The 19334-nt window shown below is 43.5% G+C and overlaps 1 protein-coding gene across 5 annotated transcripts in view; it reads left to right on the top strand.

Moving 5' to 3' along the window:
* The window catches only part of LOC121574141 (membrane-associated phosphatidylinositol transfer protein 2), a 46763-nt gene that overhangs the window by 13203 nt on the left and 14226 nt on the right, over nt 1-19334 (top strand). For 4 of the 5 annotated variants that reach the window (XM_041886765.2, XM_045222547.1, XM_041886764.2 and 1 more), the window contains exons 2-11: nt 513-727; nt 3426-3544; nt 6558-6791; nt 8196-8525; nt 9032-9127; nt 13825-13935; nt 14114-14178; nt 18091-18181; nt 18328-18481; nt 18557-18746. In XM_041886765.2, coding sequence (XP_041742699.1) covers nt 513-727; nt 3426-3544; nt 6558-6791; nt 8196-8525; nt 9032-9127; nt 13825-13935; nt 14114-14178; nt 18091-18181; nt 18328-18481; nt 18557-18746 — 1605 coding nt within the window. Of the gene's footprint in view, nt 1-512; nt 728-3425; nt 3545-5802; nt 6369-6557; nt 6792-8195; nt 8526-9031; nt 9128-13824; nt 13936-14113; nt 14179-18090; nt 18182-18327; nt 18482-18556; nt 18747-19334 lie in introns of those variants that run through there. The other variant, XM_045222548.1, reaches the window with a different exon arrangement.

Here is a 19334-nt window from a genome sequence, read left to right as displayed (position 1 = left end):
TCCTCCCTCTCTCTCTTTCTCCTCCTCTCGCTTCTCCCCCCTCTCTCCTCCCTCTCTCTCCCGCTCTCTCTCTCTTTCTCCCTTTCTCCTCCTCCTTCTCTATGGGAAAAGATGAAAGGTAATACATCACCAGAATGTTTAGAGAGAGGAAGAGGAGGAGGAGGGAGGGAGGGATTCTTTTGAAGAGGGGAATATTTTGACATTTTTCTCATAACTCAGCACTTTGGTCACCTTTGTGATTATACTACATTCAGCTTTGAGCCGAGGATAAAGTCTCGAACCCTGACTGTCTGTATGTCTGTGTGTGTGCGTGTGTGTGTGTGTGTGTGTGTGTGTGAGTGTGAGTGTGTGTGCGTGCGTGCGTGTGTGCGTGCGTGCGTGCGAGTGTGTGTGTGTGTGTGTGTGTGTGTGTGTGTGTGTGTGTGTGTGTGTGCGCGTGTGTGTACGCTGCAACCTGTTCAACTGAAAAGCCCTGACTCTCCCCCTTCTACCTCTCTCCCCTTACATTGCAGAAGAAGAGCCGAGAGGAGAGTTGTGGTGAGGGTAGTGGGGTAGAGATCCTAGAGAACAAGCCGTATGAGGATGGTCCAGGCGGGTCGGGTCAGTACACACACAAGGTGTACCACATCGGAAAACACATCCCCTCATGGTTCTGCTCCATCCTGCCTCAGGCTGCTCTACGTGTGGAGGAGGAGTCCTGGAACGCCTACCCATACACACGCACACGGTGAGAGGGAAGACACACAGATAGTAATACAATATGCATCAACACACACCCTTACATCAATACACACCCTTACATCAGTACACACACCCTTACATCAATACACACAACCTTACATCAGTACACACACCCTTACATCAATACACACCCTTACATCAGTACACACACCCTTACATCAATACACACACCCTTACATCAGTACACACACCCTTACATCAGTACACACACCCTTACATCGGTACACACACCCTTACATCAGTACACACACCCTTACATCAGTACACACACCCTTACATCAATACACACAACCTTACATCAGTACACACACCCTTACATCAATACACACCCTTACATCAGTACACACACCCTTACATCAATACACACAACCTTACATCAGTACACACACCCTTACATCAGTACACACACCCTTACATCAGTACACACACCCTTACATCGGTACACACACCCTTACATCAGTACACACACCCTTACATCAGTACACACACCCTTACATCAATACACACAACCTTACATCAGTACACACACCCTTACATCAGTACACACACCCTTACATCAGTACACACACCCTTACATCAGTACACACACCCTTACATCAGTACACACACCCTTACATCAGTACACAAACCCTTACATCAGTACACACACCCTTACATCAGTACACACACCCTTACATCAGTACACACACCCTTACATCAGTACACACACCCTTACATCAGTACACACACCCTTACATCAATACACACAACCTTACATCAGTACACACACCCTTACATCAGTACACAAACCCTTACATCAGTACACACACCCTTACATCAGTACACACACCCTTACATCAGTACACACACCCTTACATCAATACACACACCCTTACATCAATACACACACCCTACATCAGTACACACACCCTTACATCAATAAACACACCCTTACATCAATACACAAACCCTTACATCAATACACACACCCTTACATCAGTACACAAACCCTTACATCAATACACACACCCTTACATCAGTACACACACCCTTACATCAGTACACACACCCTTACATCAATACACACACCCTTACATCAGTACACACACCCTTACATCAGTACACAAACCCTTACATCAATACACACACCCTTACATCAGTACACACACCCTTACATCAATACACACACCCTTACATCAGTACACAAACCCTTACATCAATACACATACCGTTACATCAGCACACACACCCATACATCAATACACACACCCTTACATCAGTACACACACCCTTACATCAATACACACACCCTTACATCAGTACACACACCCTTACATCAGTACACACACCCTTACATCAGTACACACACCCTTACATCAGTACACAAACCCTTACATCAATACACACACCCTTACATCAGTACACACACCCTTACATCAGTACACAAACCCTTACATCAATACACACACCCTTACATCAGTACACACACCCTTACATCAATACACACACCCTTACATCAGTACACAAACCCTTACATCAGTACACAAACCCTTACATCAATACACACACCCTTACATCAGTACACAAACCCTTACATCAATACACACACCCTTACATCAGTACACACACCGTTACATCAGCACACACACCCTTACATCAATACACACACCCTTACATCAGTACACACACCCTTACATCAGTACACACACCCTACATCAGTACACACACCCTTACATCAGTACACACACACCCTTCCATCAGTACACACAACCATACATCAATACACACACCCTTACATCAGTACACACACCCTTACATCAATACACACACCCTTACATCAGTACACACACCCTTACATCAGTACACACACCCTTACATCAACACACACACCCTTACATCAACACACACACCCTTCCATCAGTACACACACCCTTCCATCAGTACACACAACCTTACATCAGTACACACACCCTTACATCAGTACACACACCCTTACATCAGTACACACACCCTTACATCAATACACACACCCTTACATCAATACACACACCCTTACATCAGTACACACACCCTTCCATCAATACACACACCCTTACATCAATACACAGACCCTTACATCAGTACACACACCCTTACATCAATACACACAACCTTACATCAGTACACAGACCCTTACATCAGTACACACACCCTTACATCAGTACACACACCCTTACATCAGTACACACACCCTTACATCAGTACACATATCACTTTGTGACCTTACACCCCTACCCTACACTCCTATCCTACACCCCTACCCTGCACCCCTACACAAGGACAAGATGTGAAAGAGACATGCTCCTAACCCCCTCCTCTTCCCTCTTTCTACATGCTCCTAACCCCCCCATTCCCACTCTCCCTCTCTCCCACTCTCCCTCTCTCCCACTCTCCCTCTCTCCCGCTCTCCCTCTCTCCCTCTCTCTCGCTCTCCCTCTCTCCCGCTCTCCCTCTCTCCCACTCTCCCACTCTCCCTCTCTCCTGCTCTCCTGCTCTCCCTCTCTCCCGCTCTCCCTCTCTCCCACTCTCTCTCTCTCCCTCTCTCTCGCTCTCCCTTTCTCCCGCTCTCCCTCTCTCCCACTCTCCCTCACTCCCTCTCTCCCGCTCTCCCTCTCTCCCTCTCTCCCGCTCTCCCGCTCTCCCTCTCTTCCTTTCTTTCTCTCCAGGTATACCTGTCCGTTCGTAGAGAAGTTCTCCATAGACATTGAGACGTATTATAAACCTGACACAGGGACCCAAGAGTGCTTCAATCTGTCATCAGCAGACAAAAGAGCGAGGACTGTAGGTATGGTACACACACACACAGACACACTCACACTCACACACACACAGACACACACACTCACACACACACACACACACACACACACACACACACACACACACACACACACACACACACACACACACACACACACACACACACACACACTCACACACACAGACACACACACTCACACTCACACACACACAGGCACACACACTCACACACACACACCTCGCCTTCTCAAGCGTACTGTTCTCAGTCTGTCTGTCTTACATTTACATTTACATTTACGTCATTTAGCAGACGCTCTTATCCAGAGCGACTTACAAATTGTGTGTGTCTTGGCTTCATTGATTTAAGAGAGCAGTCAGTGATTCACTGTTTCACAGCAGCTCACACACAAACACACACACACACACACACACACACACACACACACACATACACTACCAGTCAAAAGTTTGGACACACCTACTCATTCAAGGGTTTTTCTTTATTTTTACTATTTTTTACATTGTAGAATAACAGTGAAGACGTCAAAACTGTGAAATAACACATATGGAATCATGTAGTAAACAAAAAAGTGTTAAACAAATCAAAATATATTTTATATTTGAGATTCTTCAAATAGCCACCCTTTGCCTTGATGACAGCTTTGCACACTCTTGGCATTCTCTCAACCAGCTTCACCTGGAATGCTTTTCCAACAGTCTTGAAGGAGTTCCCACATATGCTGAGCACTTGTTGGCTGCTTTTCCTTCACTCTGCGGTCCGACTCATCCCAAACCATCTCAATTGGGTTGAGGTCGGGGGATTGTGGAGGCCAGGTCATCTGATGCAGCACTCATCACTCTCCTTCTTGGTAAACTAGCCCTTACACAGCCTGGAGGTGTGTTGGGTCATTGTCCTGCTGAAAAACAAATGATAGTCCCACTAAGCCCAAACCAGATGGAATGGCGTATCACTGTAGAATGCTGTGTTAACCATGCTGGTTAAGTGTGCCTTGAATTCTAAATAAATCACAGACAGTGTCACCAGCAAAGCACCCCCACACCATAACACCTCCTCCATGCTTTTCCACCGGTCTAATGTCCATTGCTCGTGTTTCTTGGCCCAAACAGGTCTCTTCTTCTTATTGGTGTCCTTTAATAGTGGTTTCTTTGCAGCAATTCGACCATGAAGGCCTGATTCACACAGTCCCCTCTGAATAGTTGATGTTGAGATGTGTCTGTTACTTGAACACTGTGAAGCATTTATTTGGGCTGCAATTTCTGAGGCTGGTAACTCTAATGAACTTATCCTCTGCAGCAGAGGTAACTCTGGGTCTTCCTTTCCTGTGGTGGTCCTCATGAGCCAGTTTCATCATAGCTCTTGATGGTTTTTGCGACTGCACTTGAATAAACTTTTAAAGTTTCCGGATTGACTGACCATGTCTTAAAGTAATGATGGACTCATTTCTCTTTGCTTATTTAAGCTGTTCTTGCCATAATATGGACTTGGTCTTTTACCAAATAGGGCTATCTTCTGTATACCCCCCCCACACACACCTTGTCACAACACAACTGATTGGCTCAAACGCATTCAGAAGGAAATCAATTCCACAAATGTACTTTTAAGAAGGCATACCTGTTAATTGAAATGCATTCCAGGTGACTACCTCATGAAGCTGGTTGAGAGAATTCCAAGAGTGTGCAAAGCTGTCATCAAGGCAAAGGGTGGCTATTTGAAGAATCTCAAATATAAAATATATTTTGATTTGTTTAACACTTTTTTGGTTACTACATGATTCCATATGTGTTATTTCATAGTTTTGATGTCTTCACTATTATTCTGCAATGTAGAAAATAGTTCAAATAAAGAAAAACCCTTGAGTAGGTGTGTCCAAACTTTTGACTGGTACTTTAAATATGTACATATACATACACACACTGTGGTCTTTAAGATGCAGACAGCGTGTGTTCCATCTTATGCTGCTGCTGATCTCTCTCTCTCTCTGTGTGTGTGTGTGTGTGTGTGTGTGTGTGTGTGTGTGTGTGTGTGTGTGTGTGTGTGTGTGTGTGTGTGTGTGTGAGAGAGCTGCTGACTGCATTTATACTGCAGCACCCCTCCCACAGTGCAGTGTGTGACAGGTGTGTTGTCTGGCCCAGACTGACTCTGCAGGGGGACGATTACATAACCACACACACACAAACACGCACGCGCACACACACACACACACACACACACACACACACACACACACACACACACACGTAGCAACACACTGTGCAGCTGTATACAGCAGGGACATCTAGTGGATCTAACCAGCTGTATACAGCAGGGACATCTAGTGGATCTAACCAGCTGTATACAGCAGGGACATCTAGTGGATCTAACCAGCTGTATACAGCAGGGACATCTAGTGGATCTAACCAGCTGTATACAGCAGGGACATCTAGTGGATCTAACCAGCTGTATACAGCAGGGACATCTAGTGGATCTAACCAGCTGTATACAGCAGGGACATCTAGTGGATCTAACCAGCTGTATACAGCAGGGACATCTAGTGGATCTAACCAGCTGTATACAGCAGGGACATCTAGTGGATCTAACCAGCTGTATACAGCAGGGACATCTAGTGGATCTAACCAGCTGTATACAGCAGGGACATCTAGTGGATCTAACCAGCTGTATACAGCAGGGACATCTAGTGGATCTAACCAGCTGTATACAGCAGGGACATCTAGTGGATCTAACCAGCTGTATACAGCAGGGACATCTAGTGGATCTAACCAGCTGTATACAGCAGGGACATCTAGTGGATCTAACCAGCTGTACTATTGTCCCTCTAATGGTTTCAAAGGTCTGTGCTTTTTTCAGTTCTATTCTGGTTCCCTCCATACCCATTCACTCCAAAATTAGACATAGTCAAGAAATGCACATAGTCAAGAAGTAATCATCCAGAATTCACTACATGGCTCATTGTGGTCTGTGCCGTGTACTGATACATGGCTCATTGTACTGACAGTGTGATTGTGTGTTCATCCCCCAGACCCCATTGATATCGTGAAGGACTACATTGCGCCCCATGAGTACCTGGTTGAGGAGGACCCTAAGCTGTACGTATCGGAGAAAACCCAGCGAGGACCGCTGACTGACGACTGGATCGAACTGATCAACCAGAACCCGACCCAGAACCCGGTCATGTGTGCCTACAAGCTCTGCAAGGTGGAGTTCAGATACTGGGGCATGCAGTCCAAGATAGAACGCTTCATACACGATGTTGGTAGGTACTGTGGGAATGTGTGTGTGTTTCTCTACAGTAGCCCATTACAGTTAGCTGATTATTGCTGGAGACACCTGGCTAAATTTCCATCTCCTTACTCTCTGCTGTTGGTGTGAGATTTCAAGCCTGATTGATCACTGTTGACTTAGTAGTAGTACATGTTGAGTGTATACAGTGTGTGTGTGTGTGTGTGTGTTTGTGTGTGTGTGTGTGTGTGTGTGTGTGTGTGTGTTTTGTGTAGAGTGTGGACAGCAGGTGTCAAACAGTGAGCAGGTAATGTGTCTGTATGAGGAACCACAGGCCTCCATCTTCATAATGATTAACTAAAGCTTAATGAAAACCCACTGAGAGGGAGGGAGATGTGTGGGTGTGGGAAGGAGGGAGATGTGTGGGTGTTGGAGGGAGGGAGGGAGATGTGTGGGTGTGGGAAGGAGGGAGATGTGTGGGTGTTGGAGGGAGGGAGGGAGGGAGGGAGATGTGTGAGAGAGAGAGCGAGAGCGAGACAGTAGGATTAATATCCTGCCAGGGTTTTCCTGTCAGCTCCACACACACACACACACACACACACACACTGATCTACTGCTGTAAATGTATACACACTGCTCCTCTTGTGTTATGGCTGAGTTGAATGTTGAGTCACCTGCTAGGTGTGTGTGTGTCTGTTGGACTTGTGTGTCTAGTATGTGTGTACTGTATTGTGTGTGTGATTGCTCTGTGTTGTTCCTGCATGGTGCTTGATCAGTACATTATGATTGACAGGTTCATTAGTGTATTTCTAATGAACTCATGCATGATTGATGGGTACTGAGAGAAAGAGAGAGGATAATCATTCAAATGATTGGAATTGAGAGAGAGATGGCTGTGATAATGTTATTCATCTCCTGTCCTTCCTGTCTTCTCCTCCCCCCAGGCCTGTGTAAGGTGATGATGTGTTAGTTAGTTAGTTAGTTAGTTAGTTAGTTAGTTACAATACTAACCTGTCCTCTCCTCCCTTCAGGCCTGCATAAGTTACGATACTAACCTGTCCTCTCCTCCCTTCAGGCCTGCATAAGTTACGATACTAACCTGTCCTCTCCTCCCTTCAGGCCTGCATAAGTTACGATACTAACCTGTCCTCTCCTCCCTTCAGGCCTGCATAAGGTGATGGTGTGTTAGTTAGTTAGTTGGTTCGTTTCTTAATTAGTTTCTTAGTTAGTTAGATACGATACTAACCTGTCCCCTCCTCCCCCCTAGGCCTGTGCAGGGTGATGGTGTGTTAGTTAGTTAGTTATTTAGTTAGTTAGTCTGTTTCTTAGTTAGTTATGATACTGACCTGTCCTCTCCTCCCTGCATGCCTTCAAATGGTGATGGTGTGTTAGTTTAATTAGTTAGTTATGATACTAACCTGTCCTCTCCTCCCTGCAGGCTTGCGTAAGGTGATGGTGCGTGCCCACCGGCAGGCGTGGTGCTGGCAGGATGAGTGGTACGGTCTGACCATAGAGGACATCAGACAGCTGGAGCTGGAGACCCAGCTTGCCCTGGCCAGGAAGATGGCCCAGTACAGCCTCAGTGACACCGAGGATGGGGCAGCAGAGGCCAACAGGACCCCCGCCACACCCGACCGGGACCTGGGGAAGGGGGGAGAGGTGGAGGGAGGAGGGGTAGGGCTGGGAGATATGTTACAAACACGTGGAGAGCTCACCAAGCAGTGGTCGACTTCGTCCAGGTCGTCTAATAGATCCTCGAAGAGAGGAGGTGAGTGGAGAAAGCCTTTCTCTGTTTAATTAACTTTACAAATCTCAAATCAACCCCTAGCCCCTAGACACTTTTTGAGTCGGCAAGGTGGAGCTTATAAACATCACTGCTTCACTACAAGACATTTCCCTAGCAGGGGTTTCACTTGACCCAACACACATGAGAGAATAGTGCCCTCACCATGATAGAGGCCTCTGGTGGCCAAAAGGCATGGGCAGCGCCATTGAGGGCTTCCACCATTTTAATGTAGTCAACTGGGTGGGATTTCCAACTTCATTGGCTGATCCCTCCTGGTGACCCTGTTGGAGTCATGTCCAACTGGGTCATCAGGAGGGATCAGCCAATCGTGAAGAAGAAAATGGACTATTTCAAAATAGAGATAGCCTCAATGGCGCTGCCCATGCTGTCACAGACGCTATATTTGGCACATATACAAAGATGAGTCCTCTATCTATCTCTGCGGCCCCCACTGATTTAACTCTATTTCCTATTTCCTGTCCACACAGGAAGTCCCATCCACCAGAACATCTCAGAGTGGCGGATGCAGAGTATCGCTCGTGACTCGGAGGACAGCACTGACGACGAGTTCTTTGACGCTCACGGTATGATATTATATGTTATTACAAACAGTTATTACAGTGACTACATCAGCTGTTACTAATGTTATATCTATCTCATCAGAAGATTTGTCTGACAACGAAGATATGTTATTCCATGTCATTAAATGTTGTTATATGACTGTTATTACATGTTATTACAACATCAACTGTTACTGATGTTATACTGAAGTTATATTGATGTTATACTGATGTTATACTGATGTTGAGCTGATGTTGAACTGATGTTATGCTGATGTTATGCTGATGTTATGCTGATGTTATGCTGATGTTGAACTGATGTTATGCTGATGTTATGCTGATGTTATGCTGATGTTATACTGATGTTATACTGACCTTATACTGATGTAAAACTTTTTTTTTTTAGGGGTAGATCAGCTTTAATATTGCAGATAGATTGTAACTTCCATCAATGTAATTGTCTGCATGTCATGCATACATTAGAACTAGTAGATACACTGCCGATTTTGCAGGTTTTCCTACTTACAAAGCATGTAGAGGTCTGTAATTTTTATCACAGGTACACTTCAACTGTGAGAGACGGAATGTAAAACAAAAATCCAGAAAATCACATTGTATGATTTTTAAGAAAATAATTTGCATTTTATTGCATGACATAAGTATTTGATACATCAGAAAAGCATAACTTAATATTTGGTACAGAAACCTTGGTTTGCAATTACAGAGATCATACGTTTCCTGTAGGTCTTGACCAGGTTTGCACACACTGGAGCAGGGATTTTGGCCCACTCCTCCATACAGATCTTCTCCAGATCCTTCAGGTTTTGGGGCTGTCGCTGGGCAATACAGACTTTCAGCTCCCTCCAAAGATGTTCTATTGGGTTCAGGTCTGGAGACTGGCTAGGCTACTCCAGGACCTTGAGATGCTTCTTACGGAGCCACTCCTTAATTGCCCTGGCTGTGTGTTTCGGGTCGTTGTCATGCTGGAACACCCAGCCACGACCCATCTTCAATGCTCTTACTGAGGGAAGGAGGTTGTTGGCCAAGATCTCGCGATACATTGCCCCATCCATCTTCCCCTCAATACGGTGCAGTCGTCCTGTCCCCTTTGCAGAAAAGCATCCCCAAAGAATGATGTTTCCACCTCCATGCTTCACGGTTGGGATGGTGTTCTTGGGGTTGTACTCATCCTTCTTCTTCCTCCAAACACGGCGAGTGGAGTTTAGACCAAAAAGCTCTATTTTTGTCTCATCAGACCACATGACCTTCTCCCATTCCTCCTCTGGATCATCCAGATGGTCATTGGCAAACTTCAGACGGGCCTGGACATGCGCTGGCTTGAGCAGGGGGACCTTGCGTGCGCTGCAGGATTTGAATCCATGACGACGTAGTGTGTTACTAATGGTTTTATTTGAGACTGTGGTCCCAGCTCTCTTCAGGTCATTGACCAGGTCCTGCCATGTAGTTCTGGGCTGATCCCTCACCTTCCACATGATCATTGATGCCCCACGAGGTGAGATCTTGCATGGAGCCCCAGACGGAGGGTGATTGACCGTCATCTTGAACGTCTTCTATTTTCTAATAATTGCGCCAACAGTTGTTGCCTTCTCACCAAGCTGCTTGCCTATTGTCCTGTAGCCCATCGCAGCCTTGTGCAGGTCTACAATTTTATCCCTGATGTCCTTACACAGCTCTCTGGTCTTGGCCATTGTGGAGAGGTTGGAATCTGTTTGATTGAGTGTGTGGACAGGTGTCTTTTATACAGGTAACGAGTTCAAACAGGTGCAGTTAATACAGGCAATGAGTGGAGAACAGGAGGGCTTCTTAAAGAAAAACTAACAGGTCTGTGAGAGTCGGAATTCTTACTGGTTGGTAGGTGATCAAATACTTATGTCATGCAATAAAATGCAAATTAATTACTTAAAAATCATACAATGTGATTTTCTGGATTTTTGTTTTAGATTCCGTCTCTCACAGTTGAAATGTACCTATGATAAAAATTACAGACCTCTACATGCTTTGTAAGTAGGAAAACCTGCAAAATCGGCAGTGTATCAAATACTTGTTCTCCCCACTGTATATGGAGGCTTAAATATCCTGACCTAGTGAGATATACAGTTGAAGTCGGAAGTTTACATACACCTTAGCCAAATACATTTAAACTCAGTTTTTCACAATTCCTGACATTTAATCCTAGTAAAAATTCCCTGTCTTAGGTCAGTTAGGATCACCACTTTATTTTAAGAATGTGAAATGTCAGAATAATAGTAGAGAGAATGATTTATTTCAGCTTTTATTTATTTCTTACTCAATTAGTATTTGGTAGCGTTGCCTTTAAATTGTTTAACTTGGGTCAAACGTTTCGGGTAGCCTTCCACAAGCTTCCCACAATAAGTTGGGTGAATTTTGGCCCATTCCTCCTGACAGAGCTGGTGTAACTGAGTCAGGTTTGTAGGCCTCCTTGCTCGCACACACTTTTTCATTTCTGCCCACAAATGTTCTATAGGATTGAGGTCAGGGCTTTGTGATGGCCACTCCAATACCTTGACTTTGTTGTCCTTAAGCCATTTTGCCACATCTTTGGAAGTATGCTTGGGGTCATTGTCCATTTGGAAGACCCATTTGCGACCAAGCTTTAACTTCCTGACTGATGTCTTGAGATGTTGCTTCAATATATCCACATAATTTTCCTTCCTCATGATGCCATCTATTTTGTGAAGTGCACCAGTCCCTCCTGCAGCAAAGCACCCCCACAGCATGATGCTGCCACCCTCGTGCTTCACGGTTGGGATGGTGTTTTTCGGCTTGCAAGGCCCCCCTTTTTCCTCCAAACATAACGATGGTCATTATGGCCAAACAGTTCTATTTTTGTTTCATCAGACCAGAGGACATTTCTCCAAAAAGTACGATCTTTGTCCCCATGTGCAGTTGCAAACCGTAGTCTGTCTTTTTTATGGCGGTTTTGGAGCAGTGGCTTCTTCCTTGCTGAGCGGCCTTTCAGGTTATGTCGATATAGGACTAGTTTTACTGTGGATATAGATACTTTTGTACCTGTTTCCTCCAGCATCTTCACAAGGTCCTTTGCTGTTGTACTGGGATTGATTTGCACTTTTCGCACCAGTACGTTAATCTCTAGGAGACAGAACGCGTCTCCTTCCTGAGCGGTATGACGGCTGCGTGGTCCCATGGTGTTTATACTTGCGTACTATTGTTTGTACAGATGAACGTGGTACCTTCAGGCGTTTGTTCCCAAGGATGAACCAGACTTGTGGAGGTCACAACAAAAAAATGTTGGAGGTCTTGGCTGATTTCTTTTGATTTTCCCATGATGTCAAGCAAAGAGGCACTGAGTTTGAAGGTAGGTCTTGAAATACATCCACAGGTACACCTCCAATTGACTCAAATGATGTAAATTAGCCTATTGGAAGCTTCTAAAGCCATGACATCATTTTCTGGAATTTTCCAAGCTGTTTAAAGGCACAGTCAACTTAGTGTATGTAAACTTCTGACCCACTGGAATTGTGATACAGTGAATTATAAGTGAAATAATCTGTCTGTAAACAATTGTTGGAAAAATGACTTGTGTCATGCACAAAGTAGATGTCCTAACCAACTTGCCAAAACGATAGTTTGTTAACAAGAAATTTGTGGAGTGGTTGAAAAACGAGTTTTAATGACTCCAACCTAAGTGTATGTAAACTTTCGACTTCAACTGTACATGGCGGAGACTCAATCAAACTAGTCGTCTTGACTTCTTTCTTATGTCATTCTCGTTGGCACCAAAAGTTTAAAAAGTGTTGATAGGGGACAGAATGCGATCGGACCATCATATAATTGGAATATACATTACTCTTACTGAATTTCCACGTGGGCGAGGATATTGGAAATTGAATCAAAGCCTATTGGATGATAACTTGTTTTTAACTAGGACAGAGGAATTTATAACTGATTTTTTCCAACATAACATAGGTACAGCAAATCCCCTTATTGTATGGGACACTTTTAAATGTGCCTTTAGAGGCCATGCAATTCAGTACTCATCTCGAAAACAAAAGCAATTTAGGTCAAAAGAGTCCATACTAACAAAGGAAATAGAAGGTCTAACAGAACAGATAGATAGCAATAAAAACTGTACCATAGAGGCTCAGAATAAATTAGAGGAAAAACACTGATTGTAAATTGATTTTTTTTGTTTTGTTGCTAAAAGTATTATTATATTATTGATCGATTGACTATGACTTTTCAGATCACCCAGTAGTGCTATCTGCAGGGTTAGCTCCAGGTATGCTGATGTTATACTGACGTTATGCTGATGTTATGCTGATGTTATACTGATGTTATGCTGATGTTTACTGACGTTATGCTGATGTTATGCTGATGTTATACTGATGTTATACTGATGTTATGCTGATGTTATGCTGATGTTATACTGACGTTATGCTGACGTTATGCTGACGTTATGCTGATGTTATACTGACGTTATATTGACGTTATACTGATGTTATACTGATGTTATACTGACGTTATGCTGACGTTATACTGATGTAATGCTGATGTTATACTGATGTTATACTGACGTTATACTGATGTTATGCTGACGTTATGCTGATGTTATGCTGACGTTATGCTGATGTTTACTGACGTTATGCTGATGTTATGCTGATGTTATACTGATGTTATACTGATGTTAAACTGATGTTATGCTGTGTCTGTCTCTTCAGAGGACTTCTCTGGAGATGAGGAGATGTTATTACATGCCAAGGAGATGAACAAGTGGAGTTCCAATGACCTGATGGACAAGATAGAGACTACAGAGACAGACGATGGCCAGGGTAGGAGCACACACACACACAAGTTCAGTTCCTCATTTAGATTTGTCTCGTCCTTCAGGAAGTTAATTTGTTAATTAAACATAATTGTGTGTATGTGTGTTTTCACATGTGTTTGTCTGCGTGTCTGTCTGCGTGTGTGTGTCTGTCTGTGTGTCTGTCTGTGTGTGTGTATGTACAGAGAGCCTGTATCAGGAGTCGGGTGAAGAGTATGCAGTGACCAGTAGTGAGGAGCGACTCCTTGAGGTATGCTTCCATTGTAGCTACAATATGAGGAGTTTATGAGAGTAGTAGTGAGGTTCTCACAGACCTGGTAAACAATGACATAAGGTTCTCACAGACCTGGTAAACAACGACATGAGGTTCTCACAGACCTGGTAAACAATGACATGAGGTTCTCACAGACCTGGTAAACAACGACATGAGGTTCTCACAGAGGATTACTTACTATAGCATCATAATTTCTTAACAACATTTCTTAACAATACATTAACAGCAATGTTTGCAGTTGAACTGTTTATCTTTGGTAATGTAACAGTTGACTTGGTGAAGTTGTCTGAAGCTGATCCCAGGGGGAGGGGAGAGAGAGCATCACAGCGTCTCTGGGGATAGTAGATCACACACATATTATATCAGTGTTTGTTGTTGCTCTTTGAGTTCAGCAGCACGTCTCTCTGATACAGACACGTAGACACCACACAGGCACACACACACACAGGCACACACACACACACACAGGCACACACACACACAGACACAGACACACACACACACACACAAAGGCACACACACACACAGGCACACACACACACACAGGCACACACACACACAGACACACACACACACATCATCTCAGTGTGTTATCCTCTCTGTGTCCAGCATCACGTCTCTAGTAAACAGAGACGTCGTTCCACTGTCAGGTCCCGCAGACGACCAGCTGTAAGTCTGACCTCTGACCTCTGAGCCCTAGTCCAGACCTCAGTGGACTGAGGTTCAGAGGTTGTTTGTAGCCTTTAGAACGCCAATGCCCTGTGGTGTGAGTAGGTTCCCAGTAGTACAAGGTAAAACAAATCCTGCCATTTTTACGGTAACTTACTGGCAGCCAGTTACTTGTAAGTTACTGTACACTGTTAAACCAAAGTTTCTTTGGAATTTACGGTAACATACTGTACGTTTTTATACAGTAAATTACAGGTAAATGGCTGCCAGTAAGTTACCGGAAAAACAACAGGATTTATTTTCCGTGTAGGGTGTTGTGTCAGATGACTCAGATCATACTGTAGGCCAGAGACTGCTGCGCAGAGCGCAGAACAGCCAACAGAGAGAAGCACGAGATTGAACTTCACTTAACTTTCTAGAGTTTTCCCTGTTAGTTAACACTATCAACGTTTCCCTTTACTTTAGCAATTGTGATTGAATCAACGCAATATTAGCCACTTTCAATGCAACATACCGAAACAAAACAAACTATGCAAGAGTTATAGATACTTTGTAGTCAGCAATAGGGGAGTGATTGCTTCCTACAAGAGCACAAAACATGTACATTTCTAGACATCTTTGAAAAGCCAGTCAGGTAAAGATATTTTTTTTGTCTTAAAGGGGCAGTGTTGTATTTTGAGACAGGCTTGAATAAGCTAAGTAGCCAATAGGCAGAGGGTAGCATATTTTGTCTGATTCTCTGAATGGGAATAATAATGCATTTTATTTTGTAAAGTGGTTTCTTGCATCAAATAACACAACAACATATTCAGTCACCTCCTTGTCTGAAGGACAAGTGGATAAACAGGTTAATGTCAAGCCCTGCATGTTTTTTTTTCAAAAGTCTCATGGAATGTAGGCCTACATTGAACACCACACATGTTCAAGTTTGCGCTCATCAGACCTGAAATTTGCTCAGTGCCTACATAAAATAGAGGGAACATTGCTGTAGGCTGTGAAAATATGTTGTTTTAGTTCAGATAGAGAGTGGTGGAATTGTCTATTTTTCTTTAAAAAAGTTTGGACACCCCTACTCATTCAAGGGTTTTTCTTTATTTTTACAATTTTCTACATTGTAGAATAATCGTGAAGACATCAAAACTATGAAATAACACATGGAATCATGTAGTAACCAAAAAAGTGTTAAACAAATCAAAATATATTTTATATTTGAGATTCTTTTAAGTAGCCACCCTTTGCCTTGATGACAGCTTTGCACACTCTTGGCATTCTCTCAACCAGCCTCATGAGGTAGTCACCTGGAATGCATTTCAATTAACAGGTGTGCCTTGTTAAAAGTTAATTTGTGGAATTTCTTTCCTTCTTAATGCGTTTGAGCCAATCAGTTGTGTTGTGACAAGGTAGGGGTGGTATACAGAAGATAGCCCTATTTGGTAAAAGACTAAGTCCATATTATGGCAAGAACAGCTCAAATAAGCAAAGACAAACGACAGTCCATCATTACTTTAAGACATGAAGGTCAGTCAATGTGGAAAATTTCAAGAACTTTGAACGTTTCTTCAAGTGCAGTCACAAAAACCATCAAGCGCTATGATGAAACTGGCTCTCATGAGGACCACCACAGGAAAGGAAGACCCAGAGTTACCTCTGCTGCAGAGGATAAGTTCATTAGAGTTAATTGCACCTCAGATTGCAGCCCAAATAAATGCTTCACAGAGTTCAAGTAACAGACATCAACTGTTCAGAGGAGACTGCGTGAATCAGGCCTTCATGGTCGAATTGCAGCAAAGAAACCACTACTATAGGACAGTGTTATGATAAGTTTCTCGGGTATCAAAGAATCAAGGATGCAAGGATATACTTAGACACTTTGTAGACAGTTAATGCAAATGTTTAATATTCGTACCGGGTTCGTTACAACAATGACCAGAGCTTTGTCCTTGGTGTTACGAACTAACTTGAACAAAGAAGACACTCTACCTTATATACCTTCTATTAACCTCTTCTTGGCATACATCTGGTAAGTCTCCATGGGCACTCCCTGTCTTTGATGTTCATCACTCTTTACCCCAAGTCAGTATCCTGTCCATCAATCATGCTATCCTAAACATCAGTAATCTCCTTTGACATAATGGAATGTAGACTTTCTGTCTCCTAACCACTTATCTAGTAACTCTAACCTGTTCCCCACGATACTATAACATGACATCATTACACCATAAAAAACATCATATCAGACAGCAATAAGAAGAAGAGACTTGCTTGGGCCAAGAAACATGAGCAATGGACATTAGACCGGTGGAAATCTGTCCTTTGGTCAGATGAGTCCAAATTTGAGATGTTTGGTTACAACCGCCGTGTATTTGGAGACGCAGAGTAGGTGAACGGATGATCTCCGCATGTGTGGTTCCCACCATGAAGCATGGAGAGGAGGTGTGGGGGTGCTTTGCTGGTGACACTGTCTGTGATTTGTTTAGAATTCAAGGCACACTTAACCAGCATGGCTACCACAGCATTCTGCAGCGATACGCCATCCCATCTGGTTTGCGCTTAGTGGGACTATAATTTGTTTTTCAACAGGACAATGACCCAAAACACACCTCCAGGCTGTGTAAGGGCTATTTGACCAAGGAGTGTGATGGAGTGCTGCATCAGATGACCTGGCCTCCACAATCACCCGACCTCAACCCAATTGAGATGGTTTGGGATGAGTTGGACTGCAGAGTGAAGGAAAAGCAGCCAACAAGTGCTCAGCATATGTGGGAACTCCTTCAAGACTGTTGGAAAAGCATTCCTCATGAAGCTGGTTGAGATAATGCCAAGAGTGTGCAAAGCTGTCATCAAGGCAAAGGGTGGCTACTTTGAAGAATCTAAAATATATTTTGATTTGTTTAACACTTTTCTGGGGTTACTACATGATTCCATATGTGTTATTTCATAGTTTTGATGTTTTCACTATTATTCTACAATGTAGAAAATAGTAAAAATAAAGAAAAACCCTTGAATGAGTAGGTGTGTCCAAACTTTTGACTGGTACTGTATACTCTGTATGCCATTTAGCAAAGCGACTTACAGTCATGCGTGCATACATTTTATTTATGTGGGTCTCCGGAATGGAAGCCACTAACCTGCCGTTACAAGCACCATGCTCTACCAACTGAGCTACAAAATAATAATAATAATCAGTGTCCACCCTCTCTCCTCCTCTTTCTCTTGTAGGATGGGTCGTCTCAGCAGTGTCTGACGCCCTCCAAGATCCACGTTCTGGTTCTGGTCCTTCACGGGGGTAACATCCTAGACACTGGAGCAGGTATACAATATAACAACTTTATTTATAAAGTGGACAACACTTAAACAACACAAACGGTTACAGTAAACACTTAAATAGTGTTCTTACTTTGTTTATTCTTGTAAAGACAATGTAACAATATTGTATTTACACATAATTACTCCCAGGTGAGCCAAGTAGTAAGCAGGCTGACGTCAACACTCTGAGCGGAGCGTTTGAGACAGTGATGAGGGTGCATTACCCAGCAGCCTTAGGACGCATTGCCATTCGCATGGTCCCCTGCCCGGCGGTGTGTGCCGACGCCTTTTCACAGGTTTCCAAGTGAGTACACACACACACACGCACACACACACACAAACACACAATCTAACCCTCTCTCCTCTCTCTCCGGTCCAGTCTCAGTCCCTATAGTTATGATGAGGGCTGCCTCTCCAACAGTCAGGACCACATCCCTCTGGCTGCACTGCCTCTATTGGCCACTTCCGCTCCGCAGTACCAGGACGCCGTGGCAACCGTCATCCAACGAGCCAATCAGGTGTATGGAGACTTTATCAGGTCCTTGGAAGGGGCATCCTTCTCCGGACAGGTCAGTGCAGGAGTCAGGGGTCAAAGTTTAGGGGTTAGTGATTTTTGCTGATTATCTAATACAGTGAGCTCCAAAGGAATTGGGACAGTGGTTAATGTTTGTTTTGGCTTTTTACTCCAGCATTGAAATTATACAATGACTTTGAGGTTGAAGTTCAGACTGTCAGCTTTAATTTGAGGGTATTTTCATCCATATCGGGTAATCCGTAAAATAATTACAGCATTTCTTATACATAGTCCCCCCATTTTAGGGGACCAAAAGTATTGGGACAAATTCACTTATATGTATACTAAAGTAGTAAAAAGTTAAGTATTTGGTCCCATATTCATAGCACGCAATGACTACATCAAGCTTGTGACTGTACAAATTTGTTGGATGCATTTGTTGTTTGTTTTGGTTGTGTTTCAGATTATTTTGTGCCAAATAGAAATGAATGGTAAATAATGTAATGTGTCATTTTGGAGTCACCTTTATTGTAAATAAGAATAGAATATGTTTCTAAACACTTCTACATTAATATGGATGCTACAATGATTACTGATAGTCCTGAATGAATCATGAATAACGATTAGTGAGAAAGTTACAGAG

Source organism: Coregonus clupeaformis, chromosome 9 (genome assembly GCF_020615455.1).
Source record: "Coregonus clupeaformis isolate EN_2021a chromosome 9, ASM2061545v1, whole genome shotgun sequence".
NCBI lineage: Eukaryota > Metazoa > Chordata > Actinopteri > Salmoniformes > Salmonidae > Coregonus > Coregonus clupeaformis.
The sequence above is the reverse complement of the archived record's forward strand: the minus strand, read 5'-3'. Positions and strand labels throughout refer to the sequence as shown.